Genomic DNA, 20,489 nt, shown 5'->3' with positions numbered 1-20,489 from the left:
TTCCAAGTTAAGTTCCAAGTGCCCTTGCAAGTCAGAATAAAAGCTGTAATAGCATCATCTGACAAATCCATAGTCGGAGATGCTGATGTTGGAGTTACAAGTAGCTGGGTGTTGTGTTAGAATCAGATTTTCAGTCCTCTCTTCTCACTCTCACTCCCACACCTTACATACAGAGTCTGCCTGGGACGTGGTTGTTTAGTAAGAGAAAGCTGCCATTACACAGCTGCTCTGATGAAAATCATTCAAATCTTTGGCCTCATCCAGGTAGAAAACATCAAAGTAACTGAATTGTGCTATATAGAATCACTCTTAATTCGAACTATTAAAACCACTATTTAGAAGAACCATTTGAACTGGAAGGGACCTCTAATCATCATCTAGTTCAGCTCCCCTGCAATGAACAGGGACACGTACAGGTCAGTCAAGGTGCTCAGAGCCCTGTCCATCTACATGTTCACGTATCCAGCACACAAAACAGACCTAGTAAAAACCCTGATATCATGGTATTCCATCTTTATGCAGAAGACTGATATTGTGTGAGCTACAGAAATGGAAGATCTTTCTTGTTAAGTTCACCTTTCCTGTTTGCCAAGAAGAAATGTTAAGTCTGTTATAATGAAATAGCAGTTTTAGACAAATCCCTGGTTGGAAGATGGTTATTTACTAAATGAATTGTAGAGCGGGAGAATAGAACAAGAATGACTCACATAGAGAAAACATAAATCCTAGACTGGGATAAATATTTCAGAAGTAAACCCCACTTTACAAAACAACAAAGGTTTGTAGGAGCATTAGTCCCTTCAAGGCTTTTAAATCACCGAGAATTTCGAAGATGTGCTGTAGGTGAAAGAAATAAGAAACGATCTAAAGAATAATTCTGAAATACAGTCTGTATGTAGGAGTGTCTGTTCTCCTGACATGCATAATTTCAACTGCAGTTGGTGAAGTCACAGGTACGTGGGAAGGCTGAAGAGCCTATATCCCAGCAGTGCTTCCCAGCTGATTGCCAAAGTAGACGCTATCACTTAGAAAATTCAATAAACAATGCCAAAAAAGCTCAGTGGAAAATGAGCCTAACTGTAACAAGAGGAAAAATTAAAGTAAATAAATAAATAAATAAATACACAGAAGCCCAAATTAAACCACTCTGGTAAGGCATTTTGATGGTAGCTAGCGACTGTACAAAATGTGGGATCTTGGAAATGTCAGATGTGGTTATTCAATGAAAAGTTAAAGTGCTTCAAATAAAATGAATTAGTTGTTAAAGACATTCTGGAAATGGAGCCAGTGTGAACAGCAAATTATTGAATAAAAATAATGCTGAAATTTCTGCTAGGGGAAAATGGGAACATTACTGTCATACAGAACTCTCACATAGCTCAAACAGCAGCAAACAGGGACTAGACTGATAGTTTGTAAGTGCACAGCACAGATTTATTTGCATAAACTAAGAGGTGATGTGATCTGTTGAGTTGTACAACCATCCTTTAAGGGAAGAAACCTTGACTGCTGGTTTTGCTTTTCCTCCAGACCTGCAGTGGAGAAACATAAAGGAGGTTGTAGTGGGTTGGGAGTTGGCCTCTTCTCCCAGGTAACAGTGATAGAATGAGAGGGAATGGCTTTAAGTTGCTCCATGGGAGGTTCAGGTTGGATAATAAGAAAAATTTATTATCAGAAAGAGTGGTCAGGCACTGGAACAGGCTGCCCAGGGAGCTGGTAGAGTCACCATCCTTGGAGGTGATCAAGAAATACGGAGATATGGCACTGAGGGACATGGTTTAATGGGAATGTGTGATGGGCTGATGGTTGGTCTGGATGGTTTCTTCCAACATTAACGAGGCTGATTCTATGATTCTAGACCCTGCTTTTGAAGCAGTCAGTGTAATAAAATGCTGAAATGTGGGGAACATCATTTTCTCTTTGCTGGCATCAGCCTGCAACATCTTACTCTTCGACGTGTCACTGACTCAGTGAAATGAATATTTGTCCACCCCCTCGAGTTAGTCTTTAGCTCACATGGGTAGATTTCCCAGTTTGGGGTTGAGTTATGATTCCCTGTGTTGCTGGAGCATTGCCTTTACATTGTTGGTTTCAAGAAATTAAAGCTTTTTTTAAAAACCTTATTTTGGGGGGATAATTGGGCTTTGATGTATTTCCTGCAGTTTAGTGAGATTTTATATTCAGTACTTGAATAATTAATAACTTCAGTGCATCATTCCATTGACCCTATCAATCATTGTTTGGAAGAAGAAATGTTATAGTACAGGTCTGTTTTTAACATCCCTTTTGCAGACTGCCGAGTACTCAGTAACACATTTTAAACCTAATTCTCTTCATTGAAACTCAGGAAAGAAGACCTAGCTATTTGAGGGACTGCACAGTCAGTGTGGAAAGTGCTGAAAGTTTCTGCAATAAAAAAAGTCATATATTTACCGAAGAGATTCTACTAGACCTCAATTTTCAGGACATGCTTTACTCTTGTTAATTTAATATTCATTTACATTTAGCAGCCTTAATGATTATATAGGTCAAGAAAACTAAAATATTCTTATTTTGTGTTTTTTTTATCTCCTCAGAGTACGCTCGGTTTGAGGCAAAAATCCATGACCTGCGTGAGCAGATGATGAATCACAGCATGAGTTCTGGGTCTGGCTCCCTGAGGACTAATCAGAAGAGGTCACTGTATGTCAGGTGAGCAGGGAGAGCTTTCTCCTGGGAGCATGTCACCAGCTTTCTGGTCCATGATTGATTTTTGTGCTATGGGTTCAGCTGGACAGTGAGAAAAGTTTGAGGAGCTGAATTGAAATGAATTGAGAAATGCATCAATCTTACAATCACAACATCATTAATGTGAAAATTGAATAATGCCATATTGCTTAACCTTATCATTTCAAGCTGTTTTCAAAGAGCATTATACTTTTATAGTGATTTGGTTTTATGAGATGAAGATTTCTTAGCCATTGTCAGCTCTTTCAATATCCAAGATGGATTTTGTGGCGTGGTGACACATTGAGATCCTGCATGGGGCCTTAACCAGACATGGAATGATTGTTCTCATAAAAAGTACTTTCTCTGTGAATCATACTCCAAAGCAAAGACTTTCATATACTGTTCTAAACATGTGCCAGTCTGCAGTTGTCCCCTTGCTCATAGAATCATAGAATCATTAAGGTTGGAAAAGATCTCTTAGATCATCTAGTCCAACCATCCACCTACCACCAGTATTGCCCACTAACCACGTCCCTCAGTGCCACATCTAAATGTTTCTTGAACAGCTCCAAGGATGGTGACTCCATCACATCCCTGGGCAGCCTGTTCCAATGCCTCACCACTCTCTGAGAAAAGTTTTTCCTATTTCCAACCTGAACCTCCCCTGGCACAACTTGAGGCCATTCTCTCTCATCGTATTACTTGTTACACAGGAGAAGAGGCCAAGCCCCAGCTTATTACAATCTCCTTTCAGGGAATTGTAGCAACTGATAATGTTTCCCCTGAGCCTTCTCTTCTCCATATTATAATAAATTTACCATCTACCTTGCAAGATCAAATATGCAGATGAGACACTTAACAAGATAATGTAGGTAGCTTAAATGGGGCAGTGAGCAACACAGGAATTGCCTAACTGTGGGCCAGGTGTAGCAGTTACAGTTTTGCTTGGTCCGAGCAAGTCTGTTGACAGAAATCATTTCTGACTGAAAGACCAGGAGTTCTGAAATTGACCCTAGAAAAGTTCTTGCTGTCACTCATGTCTCTGGGGACCCTGGGAGACTATAGATCTCATATTTTAATAATCTTAATAAATATGCTTCTCTAGGTTTTTCATTTTTATTTTTTTCCCTCATGCTCAGCATATAATTTGAAATTCCTGGCAATCATGAAGTAGAGGGAAGCAATTTGTCAGCCTCCAGGCAGTGATAATTATTCATGGGGGAGCTAATTCAGGTGATAACATTGCAGAGATCCAATTAAGGCTAAATTCTCCATTTTGTCATTATGTCCTCAACATGAAGGGATAAAGTAATACGGAAGGATGGAAAAAAGTACTAGCACTGATAGTCTCATTCTAGTGAACAGCAACCACATTGAGCTCTAATTGGTACTGTTGCCAGAAAGGGCAAGAACTGACATGCTGTGGATCAGAGTTAGCAGAGAACTATTGGAGAAGATCAGGTTGAAAGCATCATGGCTTTGATGCATCTCTGACCTCTTCTGGCCTCTCTGGCTTTCAGTTGACTTCTGAACCTATTCCACTTTGACTGGGTATTTTCCAGACCTAACAATGAGTGATTTAGTCATAGAGAGTTTTGGTCAAACATTTGAAATTGCATTTTCAGAAAAGCTACAGTCACTGGACCTGTAGGAATAGATGAAGCTTGCTTTGCTGTGAGGAAAGCCAGGAAATCAAAATGTAGGGAACAATGGCATGAGAAATCCACACCAGCAACCACAAGTCAATTCAAGTGTACACACAAAGGGTCCTGAACAATTTGCTGGTTTGAGCTTCATGAGAACTCATTACCCCTCTATCAGCATGGATCTGGTAAGCCTTGCTGAGAATCAGGGCTTATTAGCTTCCACACCAAGCCAAGCTAACAAATCTCTGCAGAATCTGGAGTAGCCTTGGTCCTCTGTATTTTCTACTAACTTATGTATTCTGGATATGGTCTGTTCTCGCTAAGCTGATCTGCCTTGGTGTGTCACTATAGAAGTCTTTGTGGTCTTAGCCACATATCTAAATATCACTTCCCAAATCATAAGTGTAACATTTGTTTTTTTATTCCAGACTTGTTCCAAAAAATACCCCAAACCTCTGAAGAAAAAAAAAGCCTCAAAAGCCTCCATCACATTTATTAACATAAATTTGTGCAATCAAACCCACACAAATGGCTGTGTCCAACTCTGAGAAATCTACTTGGGAAACTCTGTGTTTTAAATATTATTATAATGTGCAGTGCAGCAGTGCCTGGAGCATTGAACTAAGCACCGCTTCTTCAAATCATACCGTAATTAAAAAGGTAGCTTATGTCTACATTAAGCACTGTGGAAAAAAATAAATATGGATTGGGAAATGTGCTTGTTTACTGAGATTAAAATTTTCAGTGCACTTTATGGAGAAACTCTTTACAGCCAGTGGCCCTGTAAAATGCCTGAGATTCAATGTATTTTAGTATTCTTATAACTCAAGGCATTTCTACTACAGTGGCTTATCCTGGAGAGAATCTGCAAAATAGCTAGAGGCAAATTACCGTGTGTTGCAAATCTGCAGTTGTAAATACAAGTTAATGATTTTCCTTTTTTTTTTTTTACTTTCTTTGGTATGTAGTGATTTTGCTGCCCTTCACTGAACATAAGCAAAGTTATTTTTTAGCCGGAGAGCTTAATCAAAGCAAATACCACTGCAAGGATATAAAATAAAGATCCACATAGGTTGAAAATACCTATCATAATCTGCTCATCAAAAAGCCAACAGAAAAGAGTGTGAGAAAAACCAATGCTCTGTGAGGAAACCTCCCAGTAGATGTAGGGCTCATTGGGTGCAGTTTTCTTACTTCTAATGCATTCTCTGATTTCCCCCAACCCCAACATTTGCTGGGCTGTGGGATTTCACTTCTGTTTTGAGGACCCCTCATCTCAGCCTGCAGACACCTTCCTTCAGTCTCACTGCTGTCTTGGAAAACTCCTCAGAAAACATGGCATGCCAATAAACCATTTTTTGATCCATCATTTTATTTGCTTGTGGTCCACTACGCAAACCTTGTCTTCACTGTGTTCGCTTTGTTTCCCTTAACTCTTAATGACCAGAGTATTCATCTATATCTTAGCTAGTCACTCTGAGGTTCCCTTTGGATGGAAAGAGAAGGGCATCTCCAGGGAGGGAATCTGCCTACGTCTTATTCATCTAACCTGTCTAGACATCTGTGATAAAAGTATTCTCTGCATAGAAACTTATGTTTCTACATCTATATCTAGAGAGCAATCCAGACCCCTAATGTAATATCACAGTATTTTAACTGAGATGTATAAAAGTAGTTACATGAAATGAAGAGAGGTGAAAGTGTAACACGGCAATAATAGTTTCAATGTAAGGCTAGAATTAGTCAGCTGAAAGAAATTAAAAGTCACACGTAAATGCCAATTCCACAGGAAAACAATTGGGAATTATTTATTCAGGATAGATTGTGTCACCTTTTGACATGGACTTTTTTCTGTGCATACTTCAGTGTTTCTGACTTTTTTGTTGTTATTCATTGTCCCAGTCTGTATTCAGACTTTCTGCTGCCTCTTAGAATATTGTCCAGGAATTTACTGAAAAGTTTTTTATGTACTGTCTGTTCCTTTTGTATCAGAAAAACTATGTCTCTTTTTGGGGTGTTTTCAGAGAGCTCACACCACTAATGGCAAAGTATTAAGAGACATCAAGGGAGGATTGAGCAGTGGGACATGCTGTTAATTAGGAGCCCACATTCTCTTTGTCACTTAATATCTCTAATGAGGAAAAAACTCACCGAAACAGAAAGTGTGAAGCAGCAAGTTCTATTATTTATAATTCATTCGTTGCTAGTGGTGAATGAACTTAATTTGAATTCAATAACTGACATGAGAGGATAAAAAATTCCACTCTTATCCTTTCTAATTCATTGGAATTCAGCTATCAGCTCATGATTAATGAGGGAAGTAAGCAAACTTTTCACCAACTAAATGCTGCACTGGGCTATACACACACATAAGTCCTTTCAGTTTTTTATATGCAAATTCTTACCTTCCCTTTTTTTGTCTTTTTTGTTCAAGTTTTTAAAATCTGCTCCTGTAAGACTATGTATTTCATTGTCTTAAAATAGATACATGCTTTGCTTTGTCCTTCTAGATCCAGATTCACAGCCAAATGTTTTCAGCCAGCATGTGGCGAATCTTAAGAAATGCCAGATCACATTATTCAACCCAGAGACTGAAAAATGCCAGTCCTTTGAAGAGTCAAGCATTAGGGAAATGCAGTCCATTGTGAAGTTTGGTGCATGCAAGCAGCCATTGAAACTTCCATATAAAATTATCAACCTTTGGAGGAAACTGAGAGCTATACCTGATGAATGGTTTTTCTTCTGTTGATTTACTTGATTCCTCCTGAACTTAAAGTACATGTTCTATATTTCTGAGGGTAAAAGAAGGTACTTCAGTAACACGTGCTTTATTGCTGCTAGATGCACAACGAAAAGGCTTTCAAGCAACTATAGGGATTCCAAGAGCTACTTTCTTTTGCAATTGATAAGCTTGGAATAAACAGACAGGGTGCATTTAATGTTTATTCAGACCAGACAACTTCTGAAATAATGGTTGTAATTAAAAATTCCAATGGGCCAAAAGCACAATCAGGTGCTGTGATGCTTTATCACTCAGCAGTAATGACTCAAAAGCTTTATCAACACCCCTGTCCTCCCACTACTGTTTTGCTGTTTAAAATCTGTTTGATACGGTCAGTGCAAAATCATTGCACGTGATTGTGGCTGTTTGCTCTGTATAAAGGGACCGGTTGAGGTCGCTGAAATGCAGATATTTCAACTGCTTTCAAATCCATCAGTACAAAGCAAATTGTATTAATAGGTGTAAAGGTGGATGTGGAAATCAGAGCTGGGACAGGGCTAGATCTAACTGTAATTTTGGGAACTGGAATTTCTTCTAAATGGAATTAATGCTAAGCATTTTGTAGCTGTGCAAACAAAGCATTGTATATTAAAAATGAATGTGTCCTGGTTCATTATCATTGAGCCCTAAGGAACAGAATCTAAAGATTTGCCATAGCAACTTAGCAGCAGCTGAAAGGGAGTCAAGGTTGAGACACTTTTGGTTGTTTACTCCAATTCCCAGCTCAATAAATTCTCCTTTAGGTCTTAGACACCTTTATGTGCATCTCCCAAACTTCGAAGAAATCAACATGATGCCTTACTGCTCTGAGAGAAGTTGGTTGTCAACAAATCATAGAAATTCTAACTTGGGAACTTTGCCAAATTATAACTGAAGAGTTTGGATGAAGCAGCTTATGAGAGTTGATTGTGGCATGCAGGGCTGGTTTCATGTGATGTCTGTTACAGCCTTCAATCTCCCTGTCTTTTTGGAGGCAGTGAACCCCCGTAGATCTCTGAGCATCAGATCAAGGCTCCATCGACAGAACTCTCCTGGGATAGCTGCACAGCAGGTTTTGATAAGAGCAGTCTGACATCCACATGATAAATGTAAGCTTTGAAGACATCCCAGCAGTGAAATCTTCACACATGACAATGTCAGTATGGGTGTTGGAAAGATTTACCAAGGGAAGCAGAGAGAGAGCTGTATGAAATGCTCATACCTAAATATTGCAAGGAGATTATATATGCTTATATAAATATCTGTAAGGGTATATGTTAGTGGTAGATATATGCTGTACCCTGTCTTCTTATGCATGTACCTTGTCTTCATTTAAGCTAGTTGCCCAGTCTCTCTCTAGAGTCAGTGCTGTGCTCTTGGCACTTTCAGAGAACAATTCATCTAATTCAGAAATAGATTACTCAGGCAAATCATGCTCTAAGAATGTCTGTTTTTCACAGATGAGTGGAAGGAGCCTCAAGTGATTAGCTGAGATGTAAACATCTATATTAAAATCATTTAAAGTTTTGTGACTTGAATCCCACCCACACTGGCACACACAGACACACACACAGTGTGCATATATTGTAGAAGCTGTAATGTCATTCTCTACTGCTGTTTCTGCTGTGGATTCTTATCCCTCGAAATTCCTTCTAAATTAGTTTGTAACTTGAATTAGCACTGCTGAAAGTTGTTGATGATACACCCATTTTCAGGTCATGGTCTTCAAGCTGGTTGAGTTTAGAATTCATACAATATCCCGAGTTGGAAGAAATCTGCCAGTATCATTGAGACCAACTAAGGCATCTCTCTGTACATCCCTCTCAGGCTTCACAGCACTGTTAGTCTGAATTTCTGGGGGCAAGGTTTTAGTTTGACACCTAGGTATTACTGTTTGAATTTGATAGAGAAATAGCTACAGCTTACAGAACTGTACCTGTACTTTAGTAGAATGACAGAAACTCTTAAAATTCTCTTTATTGAAAGGCAAGTGGGGATAATTGAAATTTTAGTGCAGTTTGTTCACTTACCTTGGCTTATTCCTAGGCAATTGAATGGTCCAAATTATAGAAGACAGCAGAGAGCTGCATTTGGAAAATCTATGTTAAATGACAGTATAGAAAGTTGGGTTTTATGATGGTGTTTATCAGACATGTTTGGAAGCGATCAGATAAACACACACAAAACCTACACTTGTGAATGGACTGTTGAACTTGAAATGTCTTTTCAGACTGGAAAATTGAGACTGGTTTGGAAGGTGACTCATTTCACATGTACTGGTTTTGTACGAGTGTCTGAGTTGTTACTACTTTTTAGCTGTTCTTTCTCTGAATATGGGATCTTCTCCAGATCCTGCTGGCAGCAGTGAGCATTTTCATTGGCTTCAGTGAGCAATGCTCAGAGTCAGAACCAAGGTGCAAATCTTTATTTTTCAAAGCAAGGAATGTCACTCTTGCATGCTTGAGAGACCTTTTCCTCGGGTAGTTGTTCAGGATCTGAAACAATATTAATTGAATACTCACTTAACTGTTTTTTAGTTATAAGAGACGCTGAGGAACAGAGAAGGATGAGGGATATGGTGGAAGATAAGATCACCTAAGACAACAGGCAATACATCCAATACAGATATTATTTTGAAATTTTTGTGTAGTATCTGGCTCACATAACTTATGATTATATGTAAAATAAACAGGAAAATGAGACAACTCTCATATACAGTAATGCAAATGTTTTCTGAAGAGCCTCAGACTGGTTATGTGCTTTGGAAGATCATTTATTGGCAGTTACAAAAACAACCATCTTTCTCATTCTGCTGTACTAAGTACAGACTACCTAAGAAATTTTAAATAATCAACTGAAAATTGAGAACAGGGAATGTCTGGTGATTCACTCAATTTATTGAAGTGATCTCCCTGATGTCACCGGAGCTACAGCATTTCACACTTTCAATTATACCTGTGAAGTTTTCAAAGGTCTTTAACTGAAATGCTGTAAGTAAGACACACGTTGTTAAAGTTGGAAAAGACCTCTAAAATCATCGAGTCCAACTGTCCACCAATATTGCCCACAGTCGATGCATTTGATATATCTTCAGTTGAAATAATCAGCCACCTCACAAACTGCAGTGGTTTTTCCTGATGATTACTATACTTCAGCACAGATACTTGTGAACAGTTGAGGAAAAACGAGGTTAGTCTGCAATTTTTAATAACATGTCAGAGACAAAAAAGAAGCAGCTAATGGAGAGTGAAAACAGAACATGTAAACAAATCAGTCAAAACAGCCTCGCCTTGGCTTGACATTTTGTATCTACATGTTTATCAGATCTTCATTCTGATACTCTTCAGTATCCAGTGTGAAATGAGTCCAGCTGACTCCTTCCTGAGATGTGGTTCTGCATCTCACATACTTCTCACATATCAACTCACTCCTTTGAAGTTCAGTATGGGGTCTGGTGACCCCAGGCATGCAGCATGAGATCCCAGAGATGCTGGGTACTTGAGCTGCACTGTTGCTGCTGCCTGGAAAGACCACGTATCCTAGCCCAATGCACTCTGCCCAGCTGCAATGTGAAGCAGCAACTCTATCACCGAAGGCTGAATCTCCAGTTGTGGCAAAAGGGGAGGAAAAACAGATTATTTTGCATTTAATTGTGGTTGTAGCTCTGCAAATTATAGAATTTCTGTTCAAGATGAAAAGCTATTGCACATGGTACTAAGCACCTAGAGCCTCACATAAATGCACTGCAGCCTACGGTAATCTCAGATAACAAGCTCTGCTTAAAGCTCAGAATACAAAGCAGCTCCTTATCAAAGCCTTTCTTGTCTAATTCATCTTTACATTATCAGTAAAACTTGTTAGATATGAAATAATTGGCTAAGATCTGAAATCATGTTCTTAGTGCTAAATTATTAATGCCTGCTGAAGCAGCTTCAGTAGAAATAAGTAGTGCATACTTCTGACCATTTTCCTTATTTTTCTGTTTCATAAGTTATTAAAATCCAGTCCCAGAACAGGTACATTGCTTGACATGCAATGCCTGTTCTAAAGAAGCAACACCTTTTTCTTTTCTCAAGAGATACCTTAATTGCTTTTCATTGCACATGTATTCTGCTTTCCAATTCCCCAGTGGGACTGCCTGCATACTGGTTCAGAGCCTCATCTGGCAGGAAAGCGTCAGCTAGAATCATTTTCAAGCTAGAAGATGATGATGAAGAACTTGGCCACGTGTGGAAATAGGATTTGTTTGAAATTTCTATAACCAAGATAGTCACAGCTTCAGACAGCCTCATTTCTAAACAGAGACTCAGAATGTGATCTGTCAGTGCAGAGGGGAAAAGTGACAATGAAGATAAACTGTCTGAGGTTTAAAATGGCTGAAAGTGAGTCAGCAAAACATGCAGTTAAGCTTTGTCTGTTCTACTTGAAAAAGCAGTCTACTCTGACAAACAGTTTCTTAAAATATTTCCATGTCAACAGCTACAATTGGGCACCATCGGTTTGTGCAGTTCTCAACTGGAAAAGTACAGTTAGATCATGAACGTAGAGAAGGAAACTCATTGAAATGGAAGCTCCTGGAAATACAGTCAAAAGGTTTGAAATCTAAATATGCTCATTGGCACAGCACTGGCTAGTAGATGTTCATAGAACAGTGGCCAATGTGAGAGAAAGAGATAAGATTGCTTGGCCCTGCTAGGTTTTCCACCTAGGCATCTTAAATGGAAAAGCTATAAGGAGAAGAGGCTCTCCAAACTAGCTGCACTGGTAGAAAGCTGACAACAGTGTTGAAACTGAATATAACTGCTGAACAGAGCAGTGGGAATTCTCTTTTAAAGAGCCTTCCAATAAAGATAAATGAGAAGGAACTTTTGTCTCACTGCAGAGCAGTCCATCTGTGAGAAGGAATCTCAAACAAGTTAAGTGATGAAACTGAGGAAGAGATCAGTGCCTTCCCATCCCTTTTGTAGAGGTACCAGAGAGAGAAATGACTGTGCTAGCTCTACAGCAAGCCTGCAAAGGACATGGGGAATTGTCTACCAGAGATGGGGAACACAAGGAGCAATTCAGCAGCTCCATCTGGTCACTCCTTGATGCCCTACATTTGAAACAAGGAATAAGGTCTTGCAGCAGAAAATCTGGGACCTCCCAAGCCTCACCAGCATCACAATGAGTAGATGCTGCTTTAGATGCAGCTATGGTGCAAACTTTGCTGTCAGTGATCATCATGTGGCACCAGTCAATAAGCCTGGTAGGTAGGATCTAATCCCGTCTGAATGTGTTTTGCATTCAGAGCACACCGAATAGAAAAGCGTACCAGAGATCACCACATTTGTATGTGTGTATATACGTACATCAATCCAAAAGTAATGCCATCTATTTATTTCCACGGGAACAGCAACAGATACAAAGAGCACAATAAAACTATTAGCTAGAGAAAATTCTGAGGTACAAAACACTATTTTTCTATCATAGCAACCACTGATGAGATGATCAAGACACTAACATGCTTGTGTAGAAATGTAGCTAGTAACAGAAGACAGATGTTCGGTAAAGTCGGCCAGATGTTCTTCAGTAAATAAGAGTCAAGATAATGAAGAATTCATACACTTTCCATAAATACTACTTTTTTCTGATGTTTTTCACTTGACCTTGCAGACAATGCAATTATTTCACCCAGGATATTGCACTGCTGTAATTATTAATACATCTGCTAGCACCACATATTATTTACCGCTGTACAAGAAAGGCAATGGTGTATTGCTGTTTCCACTCCCACATCTTCCTTCTAGTTGTTATGAATGATCCTGGCAGGGCAGGCATCTGAAAGCTTTGTGAAATATTAAGATGGAAGAGTGAAATAGAAAGATTTTTTTGGCCTCATATTTCTTAACACTTTAATTTTTTTTATGCCAGTTTTGAATAGTTTTTACCATGCTGATCATAAGTGTGCCCTTTCCATATCCAAGAAGTATCAGTATTCCTTTCTTTCTGGGAATCAAAAAGGTCTGTAAGTGTTATCTCTGCAGCCATACAGTCTTTATTAATGTCCTTGAGACACTTTAGAATCCAGGTAGAGGTTGCAGTCACTAGCTGTTGTAATTGAAGACACTGCAAGACAATTTCTACAGATAAATATCACAGGTTATCTATCAGTCATGAAGAAGAAGCACAAACTAATGGCCATCAAGCAGTATTTTGCCTCTTTCATAGATGGTTCAAGACACAGAATCACACACATTTCAGACCTTTCCCTGTTCCCTTCTGCACCCAGGCAGTTGGATTTGAATTTTTCAGGATTCATTATACTGAGACTACTGAGAGAACTCTTCTTGTGTGAAAAGTACAGCTGAGATTTGAAAAATGTCCATGTATTTCTCTAGGGGGAAACTGCTATCTATGTGAACTTATCTTGAAAACAGCTTAACAGAGACTTTAAAGAGAATCAATAACATTTTCAGTGGAAGTGCAGGGGCCATGAAGCAATGTTTCTAACATGATTCACAGATTCAAAATGCAATTCCCTCTTCTGATATTACCACTGAAAGTGATTTTGTTCTTCTAGTACGGTAGTATATCCACAGCAAGCAATTGCAACAAGAAGGCTCTGCTACAACAAGGAGCTGGGAATGCAATATCTTGTGAAATGCCCTGCAAAGGACATTCACCTTCAGAATGATTCTGCTGTGATGTCTCTTCCAAACATGCTGTTACAGGCAGATTTTAGTGACATCCATTTTCTGTTAATTTAATTATAAATTTATCACATTATTAAATAACTAGATTTTAAGGCAATTTATTTTTGTTATTATTTAGCCCTGTTAGTATCTGGTCCTGATCTCACACTTGCCCTTCTTTACAGAAAAATGAATGATCTATGCTGCCATTAACGTGTTCAGAAAGCTGCTCTTTAAGCTGCTGATAGAATTATTAGGAGCTGCTTAATTTCAGCACACAGCTCTTCTTCAAATCTGATTCATAGGGTTTCATTCTGTCTGAAGTAAATCCCAGCTAAAGTGTAATTGCTGTCATCAGTCTTTACTCTGGTTTCAAATCAGAGTCATTCCAGAAGTAAAAACTTGAATTCTTCCTTCATCAGTGATGTTTGCAAATGGATTCCTCTTGAAAAGCACTTAAACTTCAGCAGAAATTTCAGCAAAACTGAACTGGGCCTGAATTGTATGATTGTCTCTGGAAATCTAATCATCTAATTAGGTTTGAATAATTTGTTAGAATAACTGAAGCTGGATCCAAATCATAGCAGTAAGGAAAACAAAATATGATTGAATACAAGCTGACTCACTTACTATCAGGGTCTGCCTTGAGCTTACTATCCAGCCAGACCTAGAAGTTGCTGTACAAGGTGACGCACACCTTTGAAGCCCACAGCTCATACCACCTTCTGATGCAGGTGCAGTAACCATAGACATTCAGCATAGGCTGTAAGCTTCCCTGCATGGAAGAAATGAAGCCTGGCAATCATGTATCAGTTTCAGTGATACTGGGGCAGAGACGTGGATGGATTTACCGGTTCTGTTCTAGCACATAGATCTGATCTCATTCAGCAAGTGCCTCAGAACTTACTATAGTAGAATCATAGAATGGTTTGGGTTGGAAGGGATCCTTAAAATCATGTAGTTCCAACCCCCTGCTATAGGCAGAGACATCTCCCTCTAGACTAGGTTGCTCACAGCCCCATCCAGCCTGGCCTTGAATGCTTCTAGCAAGGGGGCATCCACAGCCTCACTGGGCAGCCTGTCCAGAGACACTGGAACATACCTGAATAAGCAACGCTTTTGCATAGATCAGGAACGATGTCTTTTTATTACAGATGCTATGTTAACACAATCATCTTTTAATATCTTGATACTTTCAGGAATCTGTATAATTTTAGATTACTTCTAATTTGCTTTTATTCACATTTGTTTGATGCTAAGATTCTGAAAATGCTTAAAAAGAACATTAGGAAGACAGTAATCAGTGTTCAGTAATCAATGTATCACTTTTGCATGAGTAGTAGACAGTGATTCAGTCATCAGTACTCACCTATAGTCTCCTTTAAGAATATCACAGCCTCCTTTGGGGCAAAACTATCTGTTGGATTTTATCCAATCTTTTCAGCAGCTTTGGCTATAAGAAGTCCAGAGGGAGGAAAAAAAAAATGATGTAAATAAAATATCAATCAGCAGTCAGGGTATTTCTCACTGGAAGAATAATAGGGAATTTGACTGAATTAATGATTTGAACATTAGCCAGCTGAATGCAAGGATCATTTCTGGATTTAGTGTCTGGAAAACATGAAGTTGTTTTCCTCTTGGTCAAGTGTGAAAGAGCTGTACTGTTGGTGCTTCTTAAGGTACTGTAGTTTCATTTCTTCTGTATTAGCATTCCAAAGCCATCAGGCACAGTATAGACCTAAAAAAAAATATTCCTTTTTAGTGTGGGCAGTATGCAGAGGGGTCAAAGTTTCCTTTCTCTAAACTTTGTAATTGCTATAATCTTCCTTGGTTAATTTCAGCAGCTCTTGATTTGCATTAGGATGACAAAAAGAAAAATTCCTATTTGGGTTGATGCATTCTAAATTTTTAAGAAAGGACATTTAAATTATCCTCAATGTTGATTTCAATGTTGCTTTTTTAGGATATTTTATTAAAATATTAAGTTGAGCTTTTAGTGTTCCACCTATGGAAATGCAATACATACCCCAGTGTGTTATACTAAAGACTCACATTCATTGTTATTCCAGCCGCTTTGGTGTCTAATTATATTCAAGAGCTACAGCAGATGTGAATTTGAAATGGGATTTTGTTAAATTAGGGAGGAACAGACAGATAAATTTATGGAATAGGAAAATTATTTCTAAAAGTGTTTACTTAAAAATCAGTAATAATTTTATGGCTCCTACAAACAGCAGTAAAACTCATCTGCAGATCGTATAAATAATGGTTAATGTAGTGTGAATCAGTGGATCATACAGCATTGTCATAACTCAGGCGAAAATCAAAATGCTAAGAAAAATTTTACTCCAGAAGATATCATTTAGAAGTGACCTGCCGGTTAAAGGACACAAAGAGCTTTCTATTATCTCTGAGCTCTTACTGGAAGAAGATAAGTGGTATTATTCTGGAACTGAGAAGCTCAAATTCTGCATTAATTTAAGACCTAAAAATACAGAGTTTTGTTATTAGAGAGAGATGGAGTGGTGCTGAAGCACTGTGATGGCTTGTTTATTAATTGTAGGACGCCTACTTGTAGCTAATAGAGATAAAATAGAGTTTGAATAAGTCATCTAAGAGTCTTTCAGTCATAGAATGCCAAAGTTTGAGGTCAACGTTTATCAGAAATTTCTGAATTAGATGTGTGAAAAGAGGTTGGATTTTTCTTTTTTTTATTGCCAAGAAAAGGGAGGAAATATGTGAGTCGCCACTCAGTTTTTCCAGTGGGACCAGAAAGTTGCTTCTAATGCTTAAATTTCCAGTTAATATGTCCTTAGCCCCTAACTATGAAGTGTCATAAGCAAGAAAATTGCAGTAGGTTTAAGAAAAGGATAGTCAAGTTTCTTCCTTAATTCTGTCCTATTGCTATGATGCTGGACACACATGATTCAGGAAGAAACCATGTTGACTCAAATAAACTACTTTGAAAACATACCACCATATTCTTTCCTTTGAAAGCGTATCATATACCTGATCCTTCATACATTTCTGTTACAAGAGTCTGAGCAAATGAAATTTGAAGTCTATGTAGTTTTAAATTCTCTTATTTCTCTTTAGAGTTGCCATTCTGGAAATGAGTTAGCAACAATCCAAGATTACCAGCATGTGGTCTGTCTCAAACCTTATTCTAGAGGCCTTCTAAGTTAAGGACTTAGAAGAAGGAAGAGGAAGAAGGAATTAGCAAATAGGGAGGATTTCTTGTAGTTATATTTTTGCTATATACAAAAAGGGTACACCTATGAGAGAGGACCAGGAATGCTGAGATGCTGGCAAAAACATGTTTCTTCTTTGAGTATTACTAGAAAGTAGACTTGCTCACATGCAGGTCAAGTATGTCAGTAAGATCCTCTCTGAGAAATATTTATACCAGAAACATTACCATCTCTTGAAGTCAAATACAAGAAATGTTTTTCATGATGTGCTTCACCTCTGCTCAAACTGTATACAGGACACTTTATGGGGTAAAGATTATTTAAGAAATCAGCAATCCAGACTATTTCTGGGAAAAATGAAGCACCAACAGAAGTAATTTAGTCTAATCGGGGTTGGTGAGAGCTTGTGTGAAAATAGAAATACATTTGAAATAATCATATTGGTCTGAGACTTAGAGATTTTTCTGTATTTCAATGAATGATTTTTTCCCAGTGTGTGTACAGAATAATCTAATCATCCCCAATTACAAGAATATTTGAAACTTTGTTTGAGCTGATTAACTAATTTTAGAATTTATTTCCTGATATCTTAGTGTTTTTCACTGGTAAAAGCAGACTTATACTAGGAAAGCTAAAGCTTTCTCTGTCAATATTTTGTCTGAATGGATTTCCATAACAGATAATTAATTAGTAATTGTGATGAGTAAAATAAAAAATGAGATGTTTATTTCCAGTTCTAGAGTTGTTCTGATGTGGATCTTGCTTAGTAGAAGGGGACTATTCACATTTACTGAAGGTCTGTAAAATCCTATCTACTGCTTTAATGAGGGTAGAAGCATTTACGATTTGACTTCAGTGCATTTTCAGCTGAAAATCACCATTCATACTGCTTCTCATACAAGCAAGCAAAAATAATGTTAAAAGAATATATTACCTTTCTTTGTTCCCTCATATGCTTGCAATTACCTTGTCTCCCAAGCCATAAATGGCTCCTATAACCATTACACAAGGATCAAATTCTGTCTGAGCATAAGCCTCCAAAAGGGACACGGAACAAAGAATTTCCCAAAAAGGAATCATACCTTCATGTGGATATTCCTGATGGAGAAAAGGATGATAGACCTCTGAACCTGCCTGGAAAACTTCCGTTTAGCCACCCCTACTGACTAACATAGTCCTGTAGTTAGAGCAGTTAATTTTAGAAAGTTGAAGCATGTTTTCCTGTTCTGCCAGGCAATTCCTGTGATACCCAGGGACACTTCAGTTGGGCCAGGCACAAGCATTAACGCTCTTTCAATTTTGCAGTCTTATGCCTAACATGCCATCTGCTAGGACCCTTCGGACCTGCCTATCTTCTCCCAGTATTGTCCATTCTCACCCCATACAACTGAGGGCATTAGTCTGAGCTGCAGAATTTTTTGGCTTGTTCTTGAAATTCATTAGGTGCCTGCTGAACCCTTCTTCTACCCTACCTATGTCATTCTACCTGGCCACCCTGTTCTCAAGTGTATCAACTGCACCCAAGTGCCATCATCTCACTTGACAGGGGTGCACTTCTCATATCCTCATTGGTCATTTGTAATGTGTTACTGCACAGCCATCAAGACCTCTGTGGTATCCCTCTTCATGCTGTCCTTGAGGTGGAGTACAGCTCACTAACCCCAATCCTCTGAGGCTGATATTCAGCCAATCTTTTACCTGTCTAGTTGTCCACCCATCAAGACTAATGTTTCCCAGTATTTTGGGAAATAAGAACTAAAAGTCTTGCTAAGCTCAGGGCATATGACAACTGATGCAACTTCTCTCTTTTATCCATAAATGGAATCATTTTATCCTAGAAGGATATTGGGTTGCCCAGACATGATTTACCCTTGATCCATAATGACTGTTCCTGGTCATATTCTTTTCCTTCACATGCTTGAAAATGTGATCTGAGTGGCCTCACACCTCACCTTTTTTAGGCACCAAGGGAGTCTGACCAGCCTGTAGTTTCTCAAATCAACCTTTTGGCCTTTTTCAAAGATAGCTATATTTGCCATTTCTAACCACTGGGAACATACTCTGATCTCTATGATCTTTCAAAGATGACAGAGGCCTGGTCATGACCTTGGACAGTTCTCTCTGCCCATTGCTAAATCACAATATTCTGCAAGTTTTCTTTTTGCTTCATGCCTTCTTCATGCAGTAATTGCTTAACATACATGAATATATGTATGAACTGAAATGATTGACACTACCCTGTTCAGTTCTTGTTCTACCCATCCCTTTAAATGCAACATTTGTAAGTTTCCTGGTTTCCACATCCTTCTCAGTAGAACATAACAAATACCTTGTGTAGATAACCATTAGTCCTTTGATGAACTACAATTATCTTGATCATTAATGAATTATCTAAGAGATCATCAGTCATGGTTTTAAGCTCTTCATTGCATCAATAACACAGATGCAGTCATTGCATTTCACATCTTTCAATTGTTGTTTATTTGTATGTCTAGAACATATAGTGGAGTAAATGGGATTTTGGATGTCTAGGACTCAAGATGTAACACACAAACCTGGAGGATGTTCTCTGTAATTATAATTACAGACATCTATTGCTTTCGGGTGCTGAGCGAGAAGCAAATCATTGAGACTCTACTGTTCAGTTCTTGTTCCCCAGAGCAGTGTTTTGAGATTGTAGTCCATCCTGTGATATACTTTCCCATTCTTGAAATCCAGTTGCGTGTTTCACATGAATTTCTGTAGCTTAATTTGTGGTTAGTCCTTCCTCGGTTTCAGGAAAAATAGGATTAAACTCCTTTGGAACATTATTCCATTCAGTTTTTCTCATCTTACCATCCTTGCTTCGATATGCAAATTAAATGGTCATTGAAAAAATATACCTTTAATTGTGACATATTTTACTATTCTAAGAATTCTACTCAATTGAATAACATCACAATTTGGCTTGCTCTAATGAGAGCATCACAATAAATTCTCATCCATTCAATAATGTGACAGTTTTCTCAAATTTCATAAGGCTTCCTTTAAGCCATAATTAAGCCATCATTAATGCCAACTTCCAATCTGTCTGCTTCTCATACAAATCACCCCTCATAATTAACTTAGTGAGATGAAGAAAACAGAATAATATTAACTACTTTAAAACATATTTTGGCATGTAACACAACCACAAAAATCATGCTTTTCCAACAGCATTCCTTTCAGATTTACGTTAACTGGAAATGAAGAAATGTTTAAATTTTAGGAAGATGTGGTAGCAAGACAGTCTCCGTATTGTAATGTTCTGATTTTTTGAGGCTCTCCCAGATCATTTGTAACAATGTAAAACTTTTCATTGCTTTCACATCACTTCTGCATCATTTTAAATCCTATTCTCATCCTTTTTCTTACGCTATGTCGGCAGAAGATAATCTTATTTTATTTAGTAAACCTCTAGGTTTTGTTTAGTAAAACTGAGGGATGAGCTGCTACTCTAAATGACAGGAAGCAAAGTATGTGAGCTTTG

At 38.2% G+C, this 20,489-nt stretch overlaps 1 protein-coding gene across 22 annotated transcripts in view; it reads left to right on the top strand.

Moving 5' to 3' along the window:
* Positions 1 to 20,489, top strand: part of DLG2 (discs large MAGUK scaffold protein 2) — a 1,005,161-nt gene that overhangs the window by 910,988 nt on the left and 73,684 nt on the right. For all 22 annotated transcript variants that reach the window (XM_085216429.1, XM_085216427.1, XM_085216435.1 and 19 more), the window contains one exon: positions 2,577 to 2,691. In XM_085216429.1, the coding sequence (XP_085072555.1) occupies positions 2,577 to 2,691 (115 nt within the window). The remainder of the gene's footprint in view (positions 1 to 2,576; positions 2,692 to 20,489) is intronic.

This window comes from Meleagris gallopavo, chromosome 1, assembly GCF_905368555.1.
Source record: "Meleagris gallopavo chromosome 1, MGAL_WU_HG_1.1, whole genome shotgun sequence".
Taxonomy (NCBI): domain Eukaryota; kingdom Metazoa; phylum Chordata; class Aves; order Galliformes; family Phasianidae; genus Meleagris; species Meleagris gallopavo.
Note: the sequence above shows the minus strand (reverse complement) of the source record. Positions and strands in the feature narration are given on the sequence as shown.